Source organism: Corylus avellana, chromosome 9 (genome assembly GCF_965113065.1).
Source record: "Corylus avellana chromosome 9, dhCorAvel1.hap1.2, whole genome shotgun sequence".
Taxonomy (NCBI): Eukaryota; Viridiplantae; Streptophyta; class Magnoliopsida; order Fagales; family Betulaceae; genus Corylus; species Corylus avellana.
In genome coordinates, this window is record NC_142498.1 from 5,198,077 (window position 1) to 5,224,376 (window position 26,300).

The 26,300-nt window shown below is 35.9% G+C and overlaps 2 protein-coding genes and 3 pseudogenes across 11 annotated transcripts; 2 read left to right on the forward strand and 3 right to left on the reverse strand.

Annotated features, from left to right (window-relative positions):
• Window positions 1–311: 311 nt before the first annotated feature.
• LOC148583620 (NAC domain-containing protein 55-like) lies at window positions 312–854 on the reverse strand (annotated as a pseudogene).
• A 1,763-nt stretch (window positions 855–2,617) lies between these two features.
• On the reverse strand, window positions 2,618–3,087 carry LOC148583621 (NAC domain-containing protein 72-like; annotated as a pseudogene).
• A 766-nt stretch (window positions 3,088–3,853) lies between these two features.
• Window positions 3,854–6,347, forward strand: LOC132190758 (uncharacterized; annotated as a pseudogene).
• Window positions 6,348–11,045: 4,698 nt separating this feature from the next.
• Window positions 11,046–15,590, forward strand: LOC132189096 (pre-mRNA-splicing factor). Of its 2 annotated transcripts, none has more exons than XM_059603615.2 (4): window positions 11,046–11,113; window positions 11,332–11,717; window positions 12,567–14,605; window positions 15,289–15,590. In XM_059603615.2, exons 2-3 carry the CDS (start codon window positions 11,371–11,373, stop codon window positions 14,563–14,565), a joined length of 2,346 nt encoding a protein of 781 aa, XP_059459598.2. In that variant the 5' UTR covers window positions 11,046–11,113; window positions 11,332–11,370; the 3' UTR covers window positions 14,566–14,605; window positions 15,289–15,590. The 2 variants fall into 2 exon arrangements, with proteins under 2 accessions (XP_059459598.2, XP_059459599.2); XM_059603616.2 differs by having other exon boundaries at window positions 11,355–11,717.
• Window positions 15,591–15,641: 51 nt separating this feature from the next.
• LOC132189098 (DUF1997 family protein, putative (DUF1997)) lies at window positions 15,642–25,425 on the reverse strand. Of its 9 annotated transcripts, none has more exons than XM_088510383.1 (9): window positions 25,343–25,425; window positions 25,085–25,177; window positions 24,628–24,861; window positions 22,192–22,300; window positions 20,833–20,878; window positions 20,186–20,271; window positions 19,918–19,976; window positions 17,852–17,981; window positions 15,642–15,997 (listed from the first exon to the last, which is right to left on the reverse strand). In XM_088510383.1, exons 2-8 carry the CDS (start codon window positions 25,165–25,167, stop codon window positions 17,867–17,869), a joined length of 732 nt encoding a protein of 243 aa, XP_088366509.1. In that variant the 5' UTR covers window positions 25,168–25,177; window positions 25,343–25,425; the 3' UTR covers window positions 15,642–15,997; window positions 17,852–17,866. The 9 variants fall into 9 exon arrangements, with proteins under 9 accessions (XP_088366509.1, XP_088366507.1, XP_088366503.1 ...); XM_088510381.1 differs by having other exon boundaries at window positions 24,628–24,870; XM_088510377.1 differs by having other exon boundaries at window positions 24,628–24,927.
• Between the last annotated feature and the right edge of the window lie 875 nt (window positions 25,426–26,300).

Consider the following 26,300-nt stretch of genomic DNA (forward strand, 5'->3'; position numbering starts at 1 on the left):
ATTCGATTTTCGTTTTTAAAATAAATAAATAAAAAAAAAAGTAATGAAAAAGGAAACTAAGGGCAAATTTGAAATTTAAAAAAAAAAAAAAAAAAAAAGAAAGTCTTGAGAATAAACGTCATTTTATCACTTTTAACGTTTAAAATCTAACGGATAGTGTAAATTGATTGAAATTGAAAGTTTAGGGGTGTAAATTAAGAGTTCTTGAATTTTGGGAGGGTTTTGTCAAAATGCGTAGTAGTTTATGGATCTAAAGTGAAGTTTATCTCTTGAGGCACATCACATTCAACATCGCAGCGCATCCCTTTTCTCTATTGGGCTTCGTCCTCAGATAGCAGCATGTCTGTACCAATACAAGAGTGATGATCTCGAAGGCGTCTTTTGATCCTAGCTCTTGATGCTAGACCCTTCTTTTGAAGGGTGCACAAGACTCAAGAAGTCTATTCTTGCTCCCCAACAAGTGAGGATTCGTGCATAATCCAGTCAGATTTTGTGGTGAACGAGCCCTGTTTTACATTGAAACACTACAATTTTCTGGCCCCAATAACATCACCTTTATAATCATATATCTTGTCAGCACAATTCTCGTGCCAAACCCCACAACCAACTGTTTGCCCCACTCAATTTTTGGATTGTTTCTTTAGCTTTGTGAGAAAGTAAACCTCTCCTTTGGATCAGAAATATAACCGCAAATTTCCGATGGAGACATTTCACTATACAAATCAAGCTCACTGATGCCATCCCAGGAAAGCTCTTCACCCTCAAGAAAGCTTTTCACCCTTAACCTTTTTAAACAAATAGTCGGTTATGAGCTCATCATCGTAGGGCCTAAAGCAAAATCCCACCAACAACATTGTTTACGTTGATGGAATTGATTTCATCACTCCTTCACTCTCACCTTTCTTTTCTCGTTGAACAATAAGGAGTTCTCCTGTGTGTAAATTGGAAATAACGTCTAATGACAAACACTTATATACAAAGCCCTGCACCGACGTACAAGGTTAGCTCCTCGATGTGGGACTAACTAACTACTAAGGCTACACCGACATAGAAGGCTAGCTCTCTCTGATATGGGACTAAGGTTGGCTCCCCTATATGGGAGGCAGGCAGTGTAAGCCAACCGTTGAAATATGATCGCAATTAAAATTGTATTTAAATTTTAGGTGAAACTTCACTTTAAACCCTTGAACTACCGCACATTTTTTTTTTTAAAAAAAAAAAATTAAATTAAATAAAAAAAATAAAGAAAGGTAAATTTGGAATTTTATAAAAAATTTAGGAGTATAAACGTCATTTTATCACTTATAACGTTTAAAACTAACGGAGGGGGTAAATTGATTGAGATTGAAATTGAAAGTTCAAGGGTGAAAATTGAGAGTTTTTGAATTTTGGGGGTTTAAGTGAAGTTTCTCCTTTAAGGCAAATTGCATTCAACATCACAGTGCATCCTCTTTCTATGCTGGGTTTCGTCTTCAAGTAGCAGCACATCTGTACCGATACAATAGTGATGATCTCGAATGCATCTTTTGATCTTAGCTCTTGTTGTAATACATTCTTTTGAAGGGTGCATAGGATCCAGGAAGTCTATTCTTGCTTCCCAATGAGTGAGAACTAGTGCATAATCTAGTCGGATTTTGTGGTGTACGATCCCTGTTTTACCTTGAAATAGAACAATTTTCTAGCCCCAATAACATTGCCCTTATAATCATATATCTTGTCAGCATAACTCTCGTGCCAAACCACACAGTCGGCTATTTGCCCCACTCGATTTTTGGATAGTTTCTTCAGCCTTGTGAATGAGTAAACCTTTTCATTCGTATCAGAAGTATCACTGCAGATTTCCCAAGGAGCTTTTCATCGTACAAATCAAGCTCACCGATGCTATCCTAGGAAAGCTCTCCACCCTTAACCTTCTTCAACAAATAGTCGATTATGAGCACATCATCGTAGGGCCTAAAGCAAAATTCCACTAGCAACAATGTTTGCGTTGATGGAAGTCATTCCAACACTCCTTCACTCTCACCTTTCTTTTCTCATTGAACAATAAGTTCTCCCATACATAAATTGAAAATAACATCAAAGGACAAACAGTTATATACAAAGCCCTGCACCGACGCACAAGGTTGGCTCTCCAATGTGGGAATAAGACTAACTACTAAGGCTGCACCGACGTAGAAGGCTATCTCTCTTCGAAATGGGACTAAGGTTGGCTCCCCCATATTGGAGGAAGGCGGTGCAAGCCAACCGTTGAAATATGGTCGCTATTAAAATTGTATTTAAATTTGAGGTAAAACTTCACTTTAGACGTTTGAACTACTGCGCGTTTTTTTTTTTTTTTAATAAAAAAAAAAGGAAATAAAGGGTAAATTTGGAATTTTATAAAAAAGTCATGATGGGGTAAATTGATTGAAATTGAAAGTTTAGGGGTGTAAATTGAAAATTTTTAAATTTTGGGGCGCCTACAGTGTGTTAATCGAGAGTTTTTGAATTTTGGGGTGTCTAAAGTGAAGTTTCCACCTTGAAGCACATTGCAATCAACATCGCAACACATCCTCTTTCTCTACTGGGTTTCGTCCTTAAGTAGCAGCACGTCTGTACCAATACAAGAGTGATGATCTTAAAGGCGTCTTTTTATCCCCACTCATGATTCTAATCCCTTCTTTTGAAGGGTGCACAAGACCCAGGAAGTCTATTCTTGCTCCCCAACAAGTGAGAACTTGTACATAATCTAGTCGGATTTCGTAGTGCACGAGCCCTGTTTTACATTGAAACATAACAATTTTCTAGCCCCAATAACATCGCCTTTATAATCATATATATCTTGTCAACACAGCTCTCGTGTCAAACCCCAAAACCGGTTATTCGCCCCACTCGATGTTTGGATAGTTTCTTCAGCCCTGTGAAAAAGTAAACCTTCTCCTTCGGATCAGAAATATTTCTGCAGATTTCCTAGGGAGACTATTCACTGTACAAATCAAGCTAATTGATGCCATCCTAGGACATCTCTTCACCCTTAACCTTCTTCAACAAATAGTCGGTTATGAGCTCATCATCGAAGGGCTTAAAGCGAAATCCTACCAGCAACATTGTTTGCGTTGATGGAATTGATTTCATCACTCCTTCACTCTCACCTTTCTTTTCTCGTTGAACAATAAGGAGTTCTCCCGTGCGTAAATTGGAAGTAACGTCCAAGGACAAACACTTATATAGAAAGCCCTGCATCGACGTACAAGGTTGACTCTCCGATGTGGGACTAAGACTAACTACGAAGGCTACATCGACGTAAAATACTGGCTTTCTCCGATATGGGACTAAGAGCATGTTTGCAGACCCAAAACGCGCGTCTGAAGCATCAAAAGCTCGTTTCAGCCAAAATACAATCATTTGGTAAAATGGTTGTGAAAGGCTTTTGAGGTTTCAAACGTTCAAACCCACGTTTGAGCATAAGCTGGATAATGAAGCTTCTGCTCAAACGAACGATTAGAAGAAAGGCGCGCCGCAATTTTGTGATTAATGAAATATATGCACAAACAAATATACCCTTACAAATTTCACAAAATGACAACCAAACCCATATATAAGCATCTCTTCCCACCCTTCGATAAATCCTTCTCGTTGCCGCGGCAGGAACTGCTCCAGAGAGAGGGAAATCCAGGCAAGTGAGCTATAGCTCCATTTGATTTTGCTTTTGCTCATCTCCTTTTTTTCCAATAAAACACATATCTTGACATTTATTACAGAACATATATAGGAAAAATATAGATAAACATCGAATAATATAGAGAATAGATCGAAGGGAAGAAGTTAAAGGAGAGATAGCTGGATTTGAGAGTGATTGAAGGTTTTGGGCGTCATGATAGAAGATGGGTTTGAGAGTGAGACAATGATAGAAGATGGGTTTGAGCGTGCAGTGGGAAAGCCCCCACGTGGGTTCTTCTGCCCAAAAAAAACAATATGAATTATCCCCCACTGCAGCACGTTACGTACAATTTCTTTTTTTTTTTTAAAAAAAAAAACTACCCCACTTGGCTACATAATTATGCCACATGGGTTTTTGTGTACAACATGCTCATTATATATATATATATATATATATATATATATATATATATATATATATATATATATATATATATGATGGGGGGGGGGGGGGGGAGAAACAATTAGTTCACGTGAACTATTTAATGCTACTCCTGTTGCAGAAACTTGATTTCATTATTTTTTGTTTTTGCCCTTTTGTTTGATGGACATGTATATTATTCATGTAAATATGAATTTTTACATTCTATCCGTTGATCACTTGAAACAAATTTTTAATTGTTAATAGTGTTTAACATGCTTTTTTATTTATAATTTTATCAGCTTATTTATTGTGTGACAAACATGAGAAAAAAAGGTCAAAGCAACATTGTTGCTACTGCAGATACTCAAATAAAGAAAGTAGTTTGGATTGAAAAAAATGCTAGAAGATTATCTAGGCATATGTATTACTGAGATTCAGGCTGGTAACCGCCCAAGAACACATTTCAATAGGACATGATGAAAAAATGTAATAAATAAATTTAATGAAAAAACTGGAGAACAATATTGCTATAAAGAACTAAAGAATAAGTGTGATAGTTTGAAAAAAGAGTGGAACATTTGGAAGAGATTGGTAGGCAAGGAAACTGGTGTTGGATGGGATCCGGTGAAAAAGACAATTGATGTGCCCGATGATTGGTGGGAAAAAAATTTGCAAGTACAATATTTGTACTTATTTGTTTCTGTTTAAATGATTTAAAAAAATGTTTTATTATTGATTTTTACAAATACCTAAATACAGGAAGTTCCAGAAGCAACCAAGTTTCGTACGATAAGTTTGGCTTATGCTATGAAGGTGGAAATATTGTTTAGAGATATAATTGCCACCGGAGAGGGATCTTGGGCACCATCCATAGGGTTGGTTCTTAATGATATTGGTGGCATAGATGCTGCACCTATAATGCTTGATGAAGATGACAATGTTGTAGAAGATTTAGATGTTTTGGATGATGAACCAAATCTCAATATACATGGCATTGATAATATTCCTGCTGGTTTAGATACATGGGATAAAATAAATAAAAAGTTTGGTCTTGCGGTTCAATGTAAGAAAAGAAGGAAAGGAGTTCAAATCGTTAGTCAACATTTGAGTAGTATTTGTGATGTAATAGAAAGTAAGAATACAATGACATCTAAGAGCGACGATAAACCTGGATGTAATACTGAAGAGGTTATGGATGTTGTTCGGGGGATTGCTGAAAGAGAAAATGACAATAATATCCTTAAGTTTGCAACAAAGGTATTTCTTAAGAGATCACATAAAGAGGTGTTTGTAATTATTAAAGAGCCGTGGTTGCAGATTGACTTTATCAAGCGAATGGGAAATAGAGAAATTAATCGTCGTAGCATGGAATAATGTTATTTTTTAATGTTATTTTGTTAGGGACTATTTGAAAAGCTATAAGGATTTATTTGAATGTTATTTATTTATTTTTATCTCCTTTTCTTATTTTTATGGGTGCTTATATATTTATTTTGTGTTTATTTCTTTATTTTTTTTTCCTTACAGACATGGACAATAGTGATTATAGCACTCAAGATGATACAAGTGATAGTGATTATGGTAAAGAGGAAAACGAAAATGATGTTTTTATTCTAGCAGCTGCAGCAGTAGAATTTGTTGAGCCATATATTGTAGAGGAACTTTGTAGGACCTATTCTCAAACATGTTATGAGTGGATTATGGAGATTTTACAAGGTAATCCTGATAGGTGCAAACAAAATTTCAGAATGGAAATACACATATTCATTTACTTGTGTAAAGAGTTGAAGGAAAGATATCATTTAAGAGGTACTAGAAAATTAACTGTTGAAGAGTTGATGGCTATGTTTTTGAATACTTTAGGCCATGGGTTTGGGAATAGAATAGTGCAAGAAAGGTTTCAACATTCAGGAGAAATAATTAGTAGACATTTTACTAGTGTTTTAATGGCCATTTCGAGAATGGCGATTGACATTATTAATCCTATTGATAGGGAGTTTATAGATGTTCCAAGCAAAATTCGTGATAATGAGCATTATTGGCCATACTTCAAAGATTGTATTGGAGCTATTGATGGAACCCATGTGCCAGTTAAAATTTCTCCATCAAAACAAATATCATATATTGGTCGAAGGGAGACTCATACTCAAAATGTTATAGCTGTTTGTGATTTTCATATGTGTTTCACCTTTGTTTGGGCTGGATGGGAAGGTACTGCACATGATACACGTATTTTTTTAGAAGTTATTCAAAAGGAAGAATTATGATTTCCATACCCACCTAGAGGTTTGTATTTAATAAAAATAACAATTATGAATTATACATGAAAAAAATATACTTTTCAATATTTTTGTAGGACTGTTATTGGTATATTTTTTGCAGGAAAATATTACTTGGTAGACGCAAGATATCCTCACATGGAGGGATACATGGGGTCATACAAAGGGGAGTGGTATCATCTACTAGACTTTCGTCGCGGAAGCCATCCGAAGGGTATGCATGAAATTTTTAATCATGCACATTCATCACTTATATACATTATTGAAAGAACATTTGGAGTTTGGAAAAATAAGTGGAAGTTATTACATTGCATGCCGAATTTTCCTTATGATAAACAAGTGAAAATCGTGGTGGCGTCTATGGCTCTTCATAACTTCATTAGGAAGCATGCAATAAAGGATGCTAAGTTCCAACCATATGATGATGATGAGGATTTACTACCTACCGACAGAATAGGCGATCACGAAGCATAAGATGAGTCAAGCATACAACAATCAGAGACGTCCAATGAAAATTCTATGAACATTGAGCGTGATCATATTACTAATCTACTTATGACCCGCTAATGTTTTTATTTTTTTTTTAATGTTGTTTTGTTATAAACTATTTAAAATGTTGTAAAGATCTCCTTGAATGTTGTTCTTTTTTATGTGTTAAATACTTTGAAGTGTTAAATACTTTAAATAATTTAAGAAAGAAATAAAGAAAATGATTGACATCACTTTTTATTACATATAAGTACAAAAGAAATAAAATGTTGACGTTTTGTTACATAAACCATTACAGCATAATTTTTACTTGTGAAAGCTAACATTAAACATTTTTATATAAAAAGGTTGGCATAAAATGGAAAAAAAAAAAATTCATTACCAACCTTAGGCCTTTATTGAAAAACATGTAATGATTTCACGTAAAATGACAAATATTTGGCGGGACATGTAATATTTTTTTTTTCGGCCTATACTAAAAAAAATCATTGCATGTCCTTTATTGTCATTTTTGCAACTAAAAACACTTTTTTAGTTTTATTACCAAACATCAGTAACATTAAAAAAGCACTTAAGACATGTAGTTACCAAACATGTAAACAGCTTTTCAGTAATAGCACTTTTGCCAAAAGCTCACAGGCAAAAGCTCTATTTTGTATCGCAATCCCAAACAGGCTCTAAGGCTGGCTCCCTCATATGGAAGGAAGGCGGTGCAAGCCAACCGTTGAAATATGGTTGCTATTAAAGTTGTATTTAAATTTTAGGAGAAACTTCACTTTAGATCCTTGAACTAACTCGCATTTTTTTTTAAAAAAAATAAATAAATAAAAAGAAGAAAGAAAGGAAATTAAGTGTAAATTTGGAATTTTATCAAAAGTAAGGAGTATAGATGTCATTTTATCACTTGTTACGTTTAAAACTAACAGATGAGTAAATTGATTGAAATTGAAAGTTCAGGAGTATAAATTGAGAGTTTTTGAATTTTGGGGGATCGAAAGTAAAGTTTCCCCCTTGAGGCACATCACATTCAACATCGCAATGCGTCCTCTTTCTCTGATGGGTTTCGTCCTCAAGTAGTAGCACGTCTATACTAATACAAGAGTGATGATCTCGAAGGCGTATTTTGATCCCAGCTCTTGATTCTGATTCCTTCTCTTTTGAAGGGCGTACAAGACCCAGGAAGTCTATTCTTGCCCCCCCAATGAGTGAGAACTTGTTCATAATTTAGTCGAATTTCGTGGTGCATGAGCCCTGTTTTACCTTGGAACAAAACAATTTTCTAGCCCCAATAACATCGCCCTTATAATCATATATCTTGTTAGCACAACTCTTGTGCCAAACCCAACAATCGGCTGTTCGCCCCCACTCGATTTTTGGATAGTTTCTTCAGCCTTGTGAAAGAGTAAACCTTCTCATTCGGATCAGAAATATCACCACAGATTTCCCAGGGAGACTTTTCACCGTACAAATCAAGCTCACCGATGCCATCCCAGGAAAGCTCTTCACCCTTAACCTTCTTCAACAATTAGTCGGTTATGAGCTCATCATCTTATGGCTTAAAGCGAAATCCCACTGGCAACATTGTTTGCGTTGATCGAATTGATTCATTCCTTCACTCTCACCTTTCTTTTCTCGTTGAACAATAAGGAGTTCTCCTGTGCGTAAATTGGAAATAACATCCAAAGACAAACACTTTTATACGAAGCCCTGCACCAACGTACAAGGTTGGCTCTCCGATGTGGGACTAAAACTAACTACTAAGGCTGCACCGACGTAGAGGGCTAGCTCTCTCCGATATGCGACTAAGGCTGGCAGGCGGTGCAAGCCAATCATTGAAATATAGTCGCTATTAAAATTGGATTTAAATTTTAGGAGAAACTTCACTTTAGACCTTTGAACTACCGCGTGTTTTGAGAAGATCCTAAAAAATTCAAAAACTCTCAATTTACACCCCTGAACTTTCAATTTCAATCAATTTACCCCATCTGTTAGTTTTAACCGTTAACTTCTAATATAAATGCCTAAAAAGACCAAATTACCTTTCGATTTTCGCTTTTTTTTTTTTTTTTTTTTTTTTTTTTTAACTAAAAAGAAGAAAAAAAAAGGAAATTAAGGATAAATTTGCAATTTTATAAAAAGTCAAGAGTATAAACGTTATTTTATCACTTTTAACGTTTAAAATCTGACGAAGGAGGTAAATTGATTGACATTGAAAGTTCAAGGGTGTAAATTGAAAGTTTTTTTTTTAATTTTAGGGACTTTTTCAAACGCGCGGTAGTTCATGGGTCTAAAGTGAAGTTTCAGAGCACAAGAGGCGCGCCGCACAGCAGGCCCCCCCCCCCCTCTCTTCCCTGATTCGTTTCCCCCTCTCTTCCATGATCCTTCTCCCCTCCCTTCCTCCTCTCTTCCTCCTCTCTTCCCCGATCTATCTTTCTTTTTTGTTTGTTTTTCTATTTGCTTGTTTTTTTTTTTCCTTTTTCTTGCTAGGTGTTTGTTTTGGCACACTTTGTGGGTGACACTCTTGGGGGATTCACTCAAACTTTCCCCCATTTTTTTAGTGCGCCACCGATCTCCTCTACGCCGCTTTGCCGTCCACAATCCTCTGCAAGGTCTTTTAACGCATCCCCCACCGCATCGAGCTTCCAACACCTCCTTCACTTTGGTGTCCGGCAAGCACGCGATCGACTTTTCATCCAACTGCCGACTTCCGCCTAGTGTGCTCCTTTTTTTTGTTTTTTCGATTGTTTTGTTTTTCCCTATATTTTGGTTATATTGTGTTGTGTTGTCTTGCTACTTTCTTGTTATTTTTTTCATGTTCGTCTATTTTGCTTGTATTTCATGTTGTCTGTAATAAGGCTCTGTCCTCTCTTGATCTGCTCGCCTTATGATTTGGTCTAGACCCTTGGGGTTGTGATGTGAACGGTATTTTGGCATTTAGGTCGAGGAGGATGAGTGTTGGCATGAAGTTTTTTCTAGTCCGAAGGTCTAGGAATAAGAGCTACATATGCATTGGATTGTTTGCCTAGAGCAGATCTGCTATTACAACTGAAGATTAGTCATGAGTTAGCGGATATTTGGCGTCATAGTCTGGACTTCAATATACGATCTACTTGTTATTGCCCTATATGATATGTAATCTTTTATCTTCGGCTTGGATCTTGATTGTAAGAGCTTTTGTACTCTTGATTTTTCTATGAATGAGATCAGATTGATTTTTCAAAAAAAAAAAAAAAAAAAAAAAAAAAAAAAATTAAAGTGAAGTTTCTCTAAAAAATAAAAAAAAAATTTTGCAAGATGCTACAGTGAACTTTTAAATATTTGTAATATTTGCTGGAGGTAAAAAAATAGTATATAATTGCTATATTTAATTATAAAGAGTCATTTAGATCTTTTGTTAGAAATGCTCTTAGTAAATAGTATAAGTATCGATATAAGTTTTTTTTTTTTTTTTTTTGTCATTTTCAAATTGAAAGGGTGAGTTTGGACAGTTTGAAAGAGGAGACATTGAAAATTGTGAGTTTTACAAAGAGGATATGTGTAGTTTTATACTTAGAACATGTGAGCTATACATGATTTTGATTTTTTAGATCTTGTTTTTCAATTTTATAAATTTAAGATTTGAGTTTATGAAAAATTTAAATTTAAGAATTTTGTCCATTTTTTCTCAAATTAATAATAAAAATAACTGCAATCATGTCATATTTATTTAATAAAAAAAGCATAATTGTATTTTTATATTATTTTTGTTATTTATTTGAGAGAAAATGTTGTGTATTTAAAATTTTCTGAAACTTAAATCTTAAATTTATAAAATTAAAAATAAAATGATATTCCGTGACATAAAAAATAACAATTATCACCCTACAGAAAAGACTTTGCCGAAAAAACATAAAGAGAAAAAGAAGAAGTAGGAGACATATATATATATATATATATATATATAAAACTGTTTTTAAGGAGTTGCTTAATTAGTTGGAGATCACGTTTCATGAAGCAGAGGTAACGAGTTCGAATTTTCCTCCCCTCTTGTGTGGATATGTTAAAAAAAAAAAAAAAAAAAAAATGTATATCTGTACAAAATAAATAGAAATATTTACCAAAAAAAAAAAAATAATAATAATAAATAGTGATAGCGGGTTTAAATTGACTACGGCAGTGTGCACCGTGTGCCTCCTTTACAAAGAGAAATATCTTTTTAAAAAGACTAGGGCTCCTATTTTTTCTCACTCCATTCATTTTAATCCAGAGAGAGAGAGAGAGCTACAAGCATTCAAAGCGACAGGTAATTTTCTCGCTCTTGTTTGTTTCAATAGAAAATAAACGAATCCCGATTGTCTCTTTCTCCTTCGTTTGAATTCGTCGTTGATAGATTTAGATTCGATGGTTTTGAATTTGGGGGTTTCGAAGCCCGATCTAACTGAAGAAATCCAATTCTCTTTCGTTTTTTCATTTATTTTTTGTTTGAAAAATTAAATCACTCTCTAAATTACAAATTTGAAGGTTCTTGATTTGTGATCGCTTAGGGTTTGAAAGGCGACGATGTACAACGGAATAGGGTTACAAACCCCGAGGGGGTCAGGGACTAATGGGTACATACAGGGCAACAAGTTCTTCATCAGGCACAAGACTGGGAGGATCGCCGAGAACACCAAGGGGTTCGAGCCGAACCAGGGCACTGCCGGTGTCACTCGGAAGCCCAACAAAGACATCCTCGAGCACGATCGCAAGCGTCAGATCGAGCTCAAGCTAGTCGTGCTCCAGGACACGCTTATGGATCAGGGTTACACTGATGCCGAGATTGCTGAGAAGGTCGATGAGGCTCGGAAGACTCTGGAAGCCGCCGCTTCCGATGATGGACCTGGTGCCATTGTGGCTGGGGACAACAAGTAATTTCACTTCTCAGTTTTTTGAATGTATGTAAAGTTTAGGAAGCGTGATTGCGTATTGTATTCTTACATTGCTTAATATATAGTTTCAGTTGCAGTTGCTTTTAGTAATTGCTGGGTTGCTGTTGATACTGTCTTTTTTTCTTCACATTTTTCATTTCATGTTGGTGGGAATAAGATATGCTTGGTAGAATGTGACGGTCACAAAAAATGTTGTAATAACATGTGCTAATGGGGGTAAACAGTTTAGCCTCTCGATTGGGACTGTAGGGTGGTGTTCTGGAGACATATGTTTGGTTTGGAGCCCTGATTTACTTGGGGAATTGTGTTTCTTAGTTCTTACCCTATTGTGCTTTGACAAAATTTCATTTATTGGCGTTATATTTGAAGGGTCTATCTATAATCATTTCTTATGAGATCTTGTACTGGAGGAGACTGTTGTCTCGTAGTTTTAACTAGAAGAGTGCACTAGATTGAGCATTAGTATATGCATGAGACCCCTTTTTTGTGTGCTTACTATTCATACCTTTAGATACAAAATGGTATATATACCCGGAGATTGCCTTTTGGCCCATGGTTTACAATGAAACTTTATTGTGTTCACTTCTCAGTTGTGTGTATCAATTAAAAATATTTCTTCAACAGATTTTTGTAGAGGAAGGAAATATAGTTAGCTACAAGGAAGAGGGGGTATACCCCTTAAATAGCGCAAATAACATTCTGCATAAAAGTAGTTGGTTTTGCATTTGTATCTAGCTTTACTTCCCACCTTGACTTTTAAAAGTTCTATTTAAATAGCTTCAAAGATAGACGTTTTCTTAAAAAGTTATTTGCTTTCATCTTCATCAGGCTTTCGGAGACGCAGACCCACCAAATTGCTGCTAGAAAAGAGAAGCAGATGGAAACGTTAAGAGCTGCTTTTGGGATAGCTTCATCTGAACCCAATGAACAAAATATTGAAGGGACTGATGATGCAAGAGATGGCCGGAAAAATGGTCCAAGTGATGATATCAAGCAGTATGAGAAGCGTGAGCATTCTTTTCTGGATAGGGAGTTCAGATCGAAGAAAAATATGGAGGAAGATCAGAAAGCTGAAAAAGATGATAAGAAAAAGGGCGTAGTTAAAGAATCAAGGCGCCACAAGAAGGAAAGTAAAAAGAGAAGGCATGAGACTGATTCTTCTGATACAGATAGCGGTAGGGACCATGGAAAGGCTCTTCATAAGAAACACCGCAGAGGTAATAGAGGGAGTGATGGCGAAAGTGATTCTGATATTGATGTTTATAAGAAGCGCAAGCCTTCTAAGAATTATAAGAAAAGCAGAATGCATGACAGTGATGATTCTGATTCTGCCACTGATTCTGATGGCAATGTGAATGCGCGCAAGATTTCAAAGAAGCACAAGAAAAGCAGAGCGAATGACAGTGATGATTCTGATTCTGCTACTGATTCTGATATTGATGTTGAAAAGAAGCGTAAGGCTTCAAAGAAGTTCAAGAAGAACAGGAAGAATGATAGTGATGCTTCTGATTCTGCTACTGATGATGATATTGGAAATGAGAGTTCCAAAAAGGGGGCCCAGTATAAAAAATCTAGCAGGAGGCATGACTCTGCTGGTGATTCTAGGTTTGATGAGGGCCCATCTAAGCAACAAATTCAGAATGGTAATCAGCCTGCGAGAACTAGCAGAAGACATGATTCAGAGGATGAATCTGATGATACTGATAGTGAAGTGGAAAAGAAAAGAGGTCAACTGGAGAAACAGAGGAACCCGCATTCTGGAAGTCGTCAGAAAGAGAGAGGTGACGCAGACGTGGAAGATCACAGAAAAAGTAATAATGGTAGGCATCTGAAAAGCACCATAATTTATGATGTGGATGGTGAATATGACTCTGACAGAGGAAGAAAATATAAACGGGAAATAACAGATAAAATTCGTAGAAGTGGCAGGCATGACTCTGAAGAGGATGATGATTTTGGTAATGACACTAATGACAAAGCAGAGAAGCATAGAATTAAGAGGAATAATACTGATAAAATGGACTCTGATGTCCGCTATGAAAGCAATGCTAAGATGACCGCAGGGAGACAGAAACCAGTGGAGAAAGAGGTTTTTCCAATTGATGACATCGATAATAGTCGGTACAAGTCCAAGAGAGATACTGTGGATGGATACAGCTACCAAAGTCAAGATGTAATAAGGAAGAGAAATCTTAATGATGGAAATGAAGATGCGCAGCCAGAGTCGAAGTCAAGAGGCCACAATTATGTGAAGGAGGAAGAGCACAGTGGGGATCAGCAGAAGGACTCTAAAATTGAGTCTGAATCATATTCTAGAACATACATAAGCAAGGATGACCAGAAGAGGGAGGATTACAGAAGGTTTAGATCTGGGGGACGGCATGATAATGAGACTGTTGAACGGGGTGGCAGAATTTTGGATAAAGATGATGGACCAGAGCGCCTTAGTAGAAAGGATGACCAGGATTATGAGGAGCTTGGGGGAGGGAGAAGACACAACAGATACGGAGAGGAGCCTAGAGGGAGAAAGCACAGAAGAGATGAAGATTATGAATATAGAAAGCATGAGAGGGTTAATGAAGAGCAACAGCATGGAAGCAGAAGGCAGGTAAGAGGGGAGGAAGAAGAGCATGACAACGGGCGTCATGAGAGGGATAGACATATGGACTACTCCAAGAAAGCGAGATATGATGATTCTCGATCAAGTGAGAGAAGAAGGTATGATGACAGATATGATGATAGAGCCAAAAGGCATGATGACAAACGTGATGATGATAGAGCCAGAAGGTATGATGACAAACGTGATGATGGCAGAGCTAGGCGTTGAGGCTAATACTGCCATTTGTCTTGAAATTTCAGTGCAGATGGTAAGTTGATTTACTCTCTTGAAACTTACTTATATGCATTGGTTGTTAAATGGTTTAGGAAATTTTCCTGTATAGGATTTTGGAGACCTTGTACAAATGTTTGCATATTAGCACACTTTAGTTTGAACATGCATGCACAGAGGTAGGTTATGCCTGCTAGAGTTGAAATCAAATGCTTATCTTTGTACAGAAATGGGTGTGAGCATTTTATTTGGTTAAGGAACAAGAGCTGAAGGCCGTCCATCTTGTTTTCCAAAAGCAGACGTTATTTTATTTTTTTTCCCCTATGTCTCATTTGGCTTCTATTTGATGCAAGGCGGTTGTGGCCATTTTTCTTATTGACATTTTCTGCTATGCTAGCTGCTCTACAAAATAGAGAAGCATATACTTGTTCAAACATTCGAGTTTGAACCTACCAGTTATTGTATTCCATTTATTCAGTATGGCTTCAACTCGGCTCCGGCTTTAGCTGGATCATTTTTTTATTTTTTGGCAAAAAAGTCTTTTACTCATCTCTTTTTCTTACCTTGCTTGGTTAGGGTTTCTTCTCCAATCAATTTTATTATTATTTTTTAGTTCTATGCCGCACAATTTATGAACGTTTTGGAATTAATATCTGGTTAGACTCCTTTACAATTGTCATCTTTGGGTGTAGCCGTTTTCTGATTTTAAATGTGTTACAGCACTTGTCACATCGCAAGTTGGATAAATCAAGTGTAGCCAGAGAAAAACTGCTGTGTACCAGGACTTGCGAAGAAGGAAGATACTCTGCTCAATGTACTGGAAGATGCACGTTTTATTTTTGGCTTGGCATTTAGAGCATTTCTTTCTTTTCCTCTCTCTCTCTCTCTCTCTCTCTCTCTCATACATTTTGAATCAGTTTGCAAGGGAGTGTTCTTCCCCGTGTAATGTAGCAACTGAAATGGGATTTTGTTTATTTTACTTCAGAAACCCGGCTTTATTTGATTGTTAGTTCTTGATCTTCTGTTGATATGTTCTTTTGATTTTCAAATTAGAGATCAGATGAAGCAAATAATCACATTAGAATATTATGCTTCTTCCTGTTATTTGTTATAGCATGAGGGTGTATGTAGTTTATCAGAAAGGCTGTTCTTGTACAATATACTAGAACGTATATGCCATTTGCCAAAACTGTTGGTTTTTCTACTTCCAAGTCATTTTGATCAAAGAATTTGTCTGATGCACTTTGTGACTTCGTATCTCCAGCACCTTTCCCACAACTGGGGTAGCAGAGGGTTATAAATTTCCCAGTGGTGATGGAATGTTTTGAAGAATACAAATGTTTTGAAGAATACAAAAGTATGCTACATGGTCTGTTCCATTAATCTAACCTCTCTTTTATCCAAGCCGGAGGCCATAGGTCATGAGAACCTGCAAAGCATATTGATTTAAGATGTAAAGAGATATGTTTTTTGTTTGCAACTTTTACTGTGGCAATAAAAAGGCATAAAATTGATAATTTGAAAGACATATCAGCAAGAATTTTAGTCACGTAAAAGTTGGGAACTTATACTACAACTTGAGCATAACGGTGGAGAAGCTAATTTTAATTTTGTAAGAATAAAAATCAATGAAATGAGGTTATAAGGGTTAGTGAGAATTCTTCATGTATTGATTGTTTTGACTTCAAAGAAAAAAACCTCATTTTTTACCCAGAAAAATTTAGCAATAAAAATAAGCAGCTCCTATTACAAAATGCAAATATTGAAATAAGCATTTTAGCTCAACCAATACTGTAATAAATAGGACAACCAAACCTTCCACAACCAGGACAAAGTCTATAAGAGATTTCTTACAAACCAGTATAATAATTTGCTAAGTGTCATAATATGTGAGAAGCACATGTTTTATTTAATTAGCTCAACAGATATTTTAGCCGTTAACTCTCTTCTTCTAACATCACCACCAGAGTCGCCCAACTCCTCACTCAGCAGAAGATTTCACCCGGTAACCAAAAGCATGCCCATTGTCATCATCAACACCTGTTTGAATAATGCGTTGAGAAAGAAAGAGGCTAATCTGCCTATAGGATGATGTTAAATCAGTTGGCCACACTCAAAAGTAGCGCATAGGATACCACTATGAAGATGAATCTTCTACAGTTTTGATCTACAGTACCAAAGAATCAAGTGGGCATCTGCATACTATGAATACAGTATGGTGGTCCTGGGAACAACATTTGATGTGTGGGGTCTTTCTAAGGTGACAAGAACATCAACCATGGGAGGCCTATTATTGGGATCTGTGCGAAGGCATTGTAATGAGAGTGCAGCTGCAGCTTGGGCTCCTTTCTTGGAGTATTGACCACCTAAACTCTTCAGATATCAGAAAACAACACTCCGAAAACTTCTTCCCCATTGAAACCAACCCCATCATCCACCTCCATCGTTTCAGCACCGGAAAATTCTAGGGTTCCTTCATTTTGCGAATTCAAAACCACATACCTATACTATTCCTGAAAAACATTTGAATAATTCATTTCGGCGTCTGCAATCTGAGGCCCTTGCATGGACAATTGGACAAATCTCCACTTGAGGTGTCTTGATTCGAAGAAATTTGTTCTTGGGTTTGAGATTCTCAAGGATTTCATATGGGTTTTCTAGATTTGTGAAATTTGGAGTTAAGGTTTGAGGTGGTTGTCGTAAAGAATTGGAATTGGGAAACAAACAAACACACAAACACAAACCTGTGTGAAATCTGTGTTAGCTATTCAACAAAAAGGCGAAAATTCACGATTGGTTTGAGAGAGAAGGACATGTCAGACATTAGAAGAAGAGTGAGTTAATGGTTGAAAATATCTGTAAAGCTAATTAAAAAAAAAAGTGCCTCTCACATGTTAGAAGGACACTTGACAATTTATTAAACTGGTTTGTAAGTTTTTGTCCCTAAGACAATATTCTCAGTAAGTTATGCAAATTCAAGCATTTAATGCCCAAAATAATAAGCTGCAACCAGCTAAAATTCAACATATCTTAAAACTTGTCTAGATATAAAAAAACAATCCCATTTTCAAAAGTACGTTTTCAATTGCTGAACCAACCATGGTCTTTGCATGTGAATTTTTCTAGGCCATTCATTTGAATCTCAAAATGAATGGGAAGCAGAAAAAAGAAAAGGTCAACCAAAAGCAAAGCAATTATTTAGAATTCAATGTCAGACTACGTTTTGTAATTTAATTATTTTTTTTTAAAAAGAATCATAAAATTTAAAGGATAAAGAATTTACTTGTACACATAGAGGTCAAGGACGAAGTTCATGGAAATGCTCCAATTGCTGATGAACCCATCTGTCATAATCTTGTAGTAGTTGCTGCAGAAGCAATGGTACGAGCCTATCCACTAGAGCTTGCATCATTCTGTATGTCACCACACTTCCACTAACTGAATGGGGTGCATGTAATATAGCCCCAGCCAAAGAGAATAATAGAGGTTCTAGAGAGACAAAAATGCAGCTTGTAAAACAGGAATTGTTCTTATCCTTGGTAATATGGCTTGAAAAGATTAGCCACTTAGCTTTGGTATAATCTAACTCTTGGACTAGGTTGTGCTTTGGTATAATCCACTTATCTCTGTTTTTTTTTTTTTTTTGTTAAAAAAAAAAAGAAAAAGTAAACCAGATACCAATATCTAGAAACAAACTGATAGTCTTAACGTGTTATGCATTTTATGGGAATGTTGGATAAAGTTGAATTCAATTTCAGATCTCAATATAGATTTCATAGCAACCAAATTAAGGTATGAAATGATGAAGTGTTTACATGGGTTTTATGTCTCTCTGGAAATTATCAGAAGTAACTTCTTGTTAGGATCAGGGGAGCAGCAGATGCAACAACTGTGGAGAAATTAATATCTTCTGAACTTTCTAGTAGCAGAAATTAGGCTTCCACAGCACTCAAATATTATCAGATAAGTACACTGAATACATAGTGGTTCAAGGTATCTCAGAGCAATTTGCAGCCCTGAAGACCAATACTAGGCTGTTTTCAAATTCTACTTGATAATGAATTCTAACTAGCATCCAAAATAAGTGCAACACACTTCTTTTCTGAAAGGTACCTCCTTTCATAAGTTTATTAAGGATTACAAATACAAACATCGATCATGACACTTCTATTGTTTTGATTGTAAACAACATACACAGTATATTCGCTAATTATTGATGTGATTGTGTTGCCCAAAATCTGTATGCTAGGCTATTCTGTTGGTCAACTACAAAAAATAGGCAACCACATATCATGAAAGTTGATTTAAGCTCAAATATGTATGTTCTAGGATCTCTTCTTGTTTGTTTCCAATCAATAACATGTAATCAGATCCCCCCTCTTCTGCTCTCAGGTAAAGCCTGGCTTTTTCTTTCTGGGCTTTTCAATGAGTAAGGGGGCTCACTCAGTAGCCAGTTTAGGTGAACTAATGTCCATAGTTTCACTTAACATAAAAATAAAATATTTTTTGTAGTTTGTATAGCATAGACACTATACATGCTGAAGATAAACCTGAGGTGCAATTTGATGAAACTCAGGTGAAATGTGAGGGGTCTTTTCTGAAGTACATTTTCCACTGAAGACACCAGTATTTTTGCATCCTGGTTCTTCTCTAAAAGTACATTTTTGACGTTGTTGCGGTCCTACCAGGGTAAACATTTTAATTACATCACGTCTAGGGTTTATTAATATCTTTTCCCGGTCAATTATTAGTGAAACGATGAAACTTAAAAGGGCAGCTCATGTATTTTACTATATGCACATAAATTTTTGTGGATGGCTGGTCTCGAAACTGATGTCCAAGTACAATATCAGTGTTTGGCAGAAATTGCTTGCTTTTGCGGGCAAAGAGGTGGGTTTGGTGTAAATGGTGTGTTACATCTAGGGTTGACAATTTTTGACACAATCTGCGAAGCCGATACAAATCCAACACGAAATTAGTAGGTTCGGATTGAGGACTTTGACCCGTTTAATTAAGTTAATTATGTTATGGTTGACCTATATATTCTTATACCTATGTTGTGATACGACATAAACTCGACGTGCGAACGCAAATTGCTACCCCTAGTTACATCTCTTGAGCCGTCACTCATTCACAACAGGAATGGACATTAATATTGGGTTGGCCTCTAGGATTTCTCGATCTTATTTAATGACAGTTAAACCATGGCATGTTCAAGAAGCAGCTGTTCCAAGGTTTAATCTGTCAATATGGAGGATGTGTTTATTGTTTATCTAAAGATATTTAATCTGGAAAGATAGGTTCCAAGAGGAGAAACTGCAATAAAAAAATGATTACTGAATTACTTACAAATTTCCAGGACGCTCAACAGCTGATATAGGCATCATGGTAAACGGGCGTGTGTAAATCTGCAAGCAACAGGTAGTGTTCTTCATATACTAGGGATACCGTGTCCTAACTCAATAACCAGCTGGAGCAAAGATGTGAAAAGATGCATAAGCAACAAATAACTTCCACTGGACTGGAAAACAAAGATGAAACGAATGAAATGACCAAATTATCCTGCATATGGCACAATCAAATAAAATTATAATGACTTTAAGGGAATAATAACAACCTCAAGAGTGAGATTCAACTTCACGTCAACCTCCAAAAAAGACTCAAAATCATTTGTCTCCCATTTCATGTGATTCATCATAAATGCTGTAAGCCAGAGCAAAGATTAAAAAAAAAGGAAATCATAATTATTCTTTGAAAATGATATAAATGCATTACAGCTCAAAACAGTGAACCTCACAGATCTTAGACAAAAAGTAGGTAGGAACTTAGCCAGTCATGCAATGAGAGCATCCTGGTATTTTCTTGAAGAAAAAAACAAAATTTATCATACACATTGAACTTCTCAGATCCTAAAAAATGTTGTAACCTTTACAATCAAGCGATTGAGATATTCAAACAAGGCCTATTTTTTCATTGCAAAACTGATCATGTTGTTCGCATCATGTCAAATGTATATAACGCTCCATATATTATGTAAAAGTTGTAGGAAAGGTTCTTGTAGGTGTTTTAGATGAACCCTCTCCATAGTTTAGGACCATCTAATAAAAGTCTTAATATTTTCAGGTTTAATTTGATGAAAGAGAGAAGAAAAAAAAAAAAAAGAAAAAAAAAAAAAAGGTTAGTCCTCTGCAGTAAATTTTAAATTTTATTCCCATGGGCAACTATTTATTCTTCTAAAATCTATGCTAGTAGATCAACATTTACCTGAAAAATGGTTGTTTTGGCGTTCCATAATCTCTGAACCCTCAAACTGCAAAACGTATTGGAAAAAATTCAATTTTTTTTGTTTAATGAATACAAATTTCATTAGAAAAAAGAGAACAAACCAATTATTGAGTCAACTTAGAAGAGATATCCCAAAACACAAAAAATAACTAACCATCTAATGTTTAAAAGGCCTAGGCACAACATGCCATATAATTGATTGCGTGGCTCAAAGTAGTAAGTAAAAGTTCAGATTTTTCGAGAATGATGCTTCTGTTGTCTTATATATATATATTTTACAGTATATAGTTATGGTTTGTCCCAAAGCCATCCTGGTATTTTCTCCCTCACATGTAAGGTTATTGTGTCCTGTTTAAGTAAGCTACAAGGCATTTATGTCCACCACCCTGTGCCTAAAGTACATAAATGACTTGTAAGTCATTTATCAGTGTGCCCACATGTTATAATTCTCTATCAAATGCCCAAAGTAATAATGCAATGCGTCTTAGGTTGCATTTGGTTGTGTTGCCAATTTACATTTCCCAAACACAGGAAACAAGCATTTAACATTTGTTCTATTTTGTTAAAGCGTTAATTAAATGATTAAATTTACTCTTTCCTATTAGTTTAAGCTTTTGAGATAAGAGATGATTTAACATTATATTATCACAGAGGTCATGAGTTCGAACCTAGACTCTACAGTTTACTCTCATTTCAGTTTAGTATTCTACATATTGAACTTCACTTGTTGAGAGAGGGTTTGAACCCACATATGAAATATTGATTAAATAGTTAAATTTCTTATTTTCTATCAACTTAAGCTTTTGGGATAAGTAGTGAGTTAACATGTTTTCAAGTATTTGGAAATTGAAACCATGCTTAGCAGTTGAGACACATTCATGGCAAAGGTAATGGCAGTGAGCTGTTGGTAGTTGTAAAGGACTAAAGGTGTTAATGTCATGGTGGTGGTGGTGGTGGTATGGTGAAGTTGGAGGTGTCCAGGGTTAAAATATACTGGTGATAATGGTGGCAGATGTCGCAACGGTGGTGGCATGGCTGTGATGCTGTTGGTGGGGAGGTGAAAGCATGGATTTGGTGTTGCTAAATGGTAGAGAAAGTAGTTTCTTTGTTGGAAGTACAAAATTTTAGTTTCTCTTTTTCTGATAATTACGTATCCCATTCCTTTCATTTGGAAACAGGACCAAACCATGTGTTTTTTTCAATTTAAAACTGTTTTTTTTTTTTTTTTTCTGAATGAAAACAGAAAACAGGAAAACAATTATGCAACCATAGGAGCTCCTTCCCCACCCCCTTGGTATTTTTTACTTATACTATGTAATCTAGAGGAGAAACGCTCACCTTGCAGGAAAGCATCTCAACCGTGCAATCTTCATTTGTCTGGGTCACTCGTAAGTCCAGCACAGGGGCTGCTTCAAAATTTAAAAGTTTAACTTTTGGAAGAGAGCACCTGCAAAAGACATGAGGGATAATCTTTGTTTGAAACTCAATTTTTAACAATGTGCAAACAAGGAATCTCTCTGAAGCGTATAAAAGTAGAGCCACAGGGGAAAGTTTGTTGTCCATGAACACCTTGGTCCTGAGCTCAGTATTTGAGATGAGCTAGCATGTAATTTATCCATAGCGAAAAAAAAAATCCTACTTGCATGATTTTGGAGGAGATTACAACTGAAATAACACGAGTCTTTGATTCATTTATACTGAATTTGAAAACTCTTATTTAGCTTAAATAAAGAACCAAGACTTTCTTGAAATATCATTTAGGCAATCTACTCATCCTTGCACATTGATCATACAGACCAGGAGCATCTTCTAATAAATTTTGCATAGATTGATTAACCAATCACTGTCAATCCATGCCACCAAAGCAGCACCATGAAGATGGGAGGGAGTTACCCAGTTCTTGGAACAAAAATTGTAAAGCACCAAAAGGCAATGCTTGTAAATGGTACCAAACAATTGAAAGAAGCTCCAAAGATCAATAGATTTTTCCATCCCCAAAAGAATAGATTTTTCTATATTCTTTGCTTCCCTCTCTGTAGTGTCGAGAAATTTTTAATGTTTCCAAGCTATATTTTATCTTTTAAGGGTAGAATGCTGGTTAAAAACCAACAAGGCAGCTTTTGTATGCATTAGCTTTTTAGTGTTGGCAAATTAAGCATCAAAACATGCTATGTTGTAAGTTTTAGGTTTAGGGTTGAGTCAGCATCAAACTGCAATTCAAGATAAACTACGAATTGAAGTTTGGAAGACATCGGTTGATAGGTTGGTTTAAGCTCGTTTGACCGAACCAGTAGATCAAGTCCACTACTAAAAACCGAGACATTCGGTTGAAGGGTTAGTCGAAGGTCGTTCGACTGAAGTGATGCAAAGTCGTTCAATACTTAAACTTGAGAAGATCGGTCGAATCTCATTCGACCAAGGTGATGAATCCGTGAAATCCTAATTGTTTGGTTGACCGAACGAGCAGCTGAGTGTTTTAATTTCAACCGACTTTGACCTAAAACCTCAATTTTCTTCCCCTCTATATAATCCTCATTAGCCATGACTTTCAAAGACCTATAGAGGCAATGTTTCATTGATATTGGAGAGGTTTACCATTGTTCTTGAGCCTAAACAGTTTTAAAAATTCTCCTTGTTTCATTCTTATCACTCAAACCATAGAAAAGCCTACAGCCACTAGAGTTCTAGGTTGTAGTGGGCAAGGTTCATTCGTAAAAGCGATCCGTGTAGAAGAAGGCTTGATGTCCTAGAATCACTGCGGTGAGAGGTGAACGTTTGCCAGGGTTACAAATTGAGTTTTGGGAGTTACATAGGTTTTGTAAATAACAACAGTTTTGGGGTTGGCTGGCCTCCAAGAGTGGTTTTACTTTTGAAGAGTTCTTCAAAAGGTTTCCACTTCAAAATCTGTGTTAATTTCTTTTATGCTTGCTATCTATGGTATTTGGCTTTAAAAGTTAATAACTTTGTGATTTGTAGTAAAAGATGTGTTAACTTAATAAGTAGTAAAGATTGGATTCTTAAACAATATTACCTTAATCAAGCAATTTTTGGTTTTAATGGTCAATGCTTGTGGATCTATAAATGTCATAAGTTTCTACTTCATTGATCGATGACCTCAATAAAGGCAAACCACAAAAAATTTTCGCAAAATTCTGAGGACCACTAACAAAGAAAGGGCATATCACAAAATCTGATCATGAGTCACCATTAGTCCCTAGATCTTTTATTATACCATTGTTGGGATGCCTCATGTTTGTTTGAACTGCTAGTGCCAAGTCCAGTGACAAGAGGACTGTAAAAGATCAGAAATAAGATCATTTAATAGAATCATTCAAGATTCACACCTTAAAATCCCCTCTCAGGTTCATATTCTTAACAAATAAATTATCCCCATGCCACTCCTATATTATGGTCAAGAACAGCAAACACTTGCAAAATTTAATCTCTTTAGGTTACCTTCATCACAAAATTTTAAAGCTTAGATGGCACAAAGATGTCCAACACTAGACTTATTACCATTCCAAAGGATGCATTCTTTCTAATATTCACATACCTATATATTTGCTTCACAATGCAGCACAATCAGTTCCCATTAAGTCTTACAAAAAGAATAGCATTCATTTCCTTACAGTTTCACCCTCTTTTCTGTTTTTTGGTAGGTTCAGTTTCTCTACTCAACAAACAATAATAGCACTCTTAGCTCCATAGATCACGACAATAAATTCATTATTTTGTTGCTTCAAAACAGACGAGCAGAGATAAAAAGGAAAGGACCTGTAAGTGTCATTGTTGAGCGCTTGAAAATCTTGCAAGGCGCTTGTGTTTAGCATTGCTTGAATTCCAGAAGGGTGGCTTAGAAATTCACTAATATGAAGCGTCTTATCCCCACAGCCATCATCATAGCTTGGTAGCTTAATTCTCTCTTTCCTTGCAGCTGATAAATTTGCTTTCTTTGCATTCGACTCTGATGGGGTTGATATGTTTACCTTGATCGCTCCAGTTTTCTTCCTGTACAAGCTTTCAAACAGGAAAAAGTGGTTTACTTTTACCCTCGTCACTTCAATTTCCTCCAACCTAAATGGAGGAAAACTTCATTAACACAGATTTAATAGCCTGAATTTGAAGAATTCCTCGAACCCAATTGAGAGAAGACTGTATCCTTAAAATACTAAATAATTACCAAAAAAGCAAGCTCCCCATTATAGTAAGTAGTAAAAAAAAAAAAAAAAACCTGGGTTTGGAATTTGGGATAGCAGAAAACAGAAGTGGGTCATAGCCTTTTCCTCGTCCGTGCCATTTGATAGTTAAGAGCATGATTATATTGCTGCAGACAAAAAACAATACTCTGTCTAATCATGAAAAACTTGAAAAGGAAATAGAGAGAAATAAAAGGAAGCATAGAACAGGGGAAGGCAAGCAATTTGAATAAGGATGTCATCTTTTGGTTGCCAAGAAAAGCAAGAGAGAGAAAGGTAGCATATTCATTCACCAGTTTTGGTTTATATTTTGCTTCGGAAATTGGCAAAAAAAAGAAAGGGGAGTTGGCAGAGTTGCTGAGAGAGAGTGAGTGAGAGAGCCAAAATCCCAAGGATGAAGGAGATTGAGAGAGATTGGTCGGTACCGTTAGCATTTTGTTGTTTGTGATTACGGAAATACCCCTTCCTACTGTGTCAGTGTTTGCTGACTCCGCTTCCGCATTATAAACATCAGCTCTCTGACACGTACCCATGTTGTGAGGCCACCAGATTACCACGTGTCTTACACAGACAATTTACCTTTTTTTTTTTTCTTCTTCTTTACGCAAGTATAAAAATAAAAAACAGGTTTATTTTATGAGAGTGAGTGCTACACTAGAGCCAGTTTAACGATAACCAATTAATGGCAGAGTTAGGATTTTGCTTTTGTAGAAGGCGGAATGTGGGACTAATAATTAATTAATATAAAATAATGTTATATTTTAATATAATTTATCCAAAAATCAACATAAATGCTTTCTTTATTTCAAACACTTCAAAACAAGAATTGCACACCCTGCGAAGATTGTGGTTAATGTTGTAAATTCGGGAGAGACACAATCATGCCGGTATGGGCACCTCGTGGAAGATACAAAGATGTTATTATGTTCCTCTCTAAGTGGGAATGTCGTTATATAAGCTGCCTATCTAATGGGGCGGCGCATGACTTGGCCAAATTGACTTGTAAACGGATCATAGAAAAGACTTAAAAATTTAATATTCCAGGAGCTACCCGTGACATTGTTTTGATGGAACAATAGGTTTCCATATGATTTTATCAATGAATATCTATTTTTCTCAAAAAAAAAAAAAAAAAGTATTGCACACCCTATTAATTGATTCTAATATTTAATTATTTATCAATACTATATAATTATTTTAAAATTATTTTCTTTTATAGTAACATCTAATACTTTTTTTAATTTGCTTTCC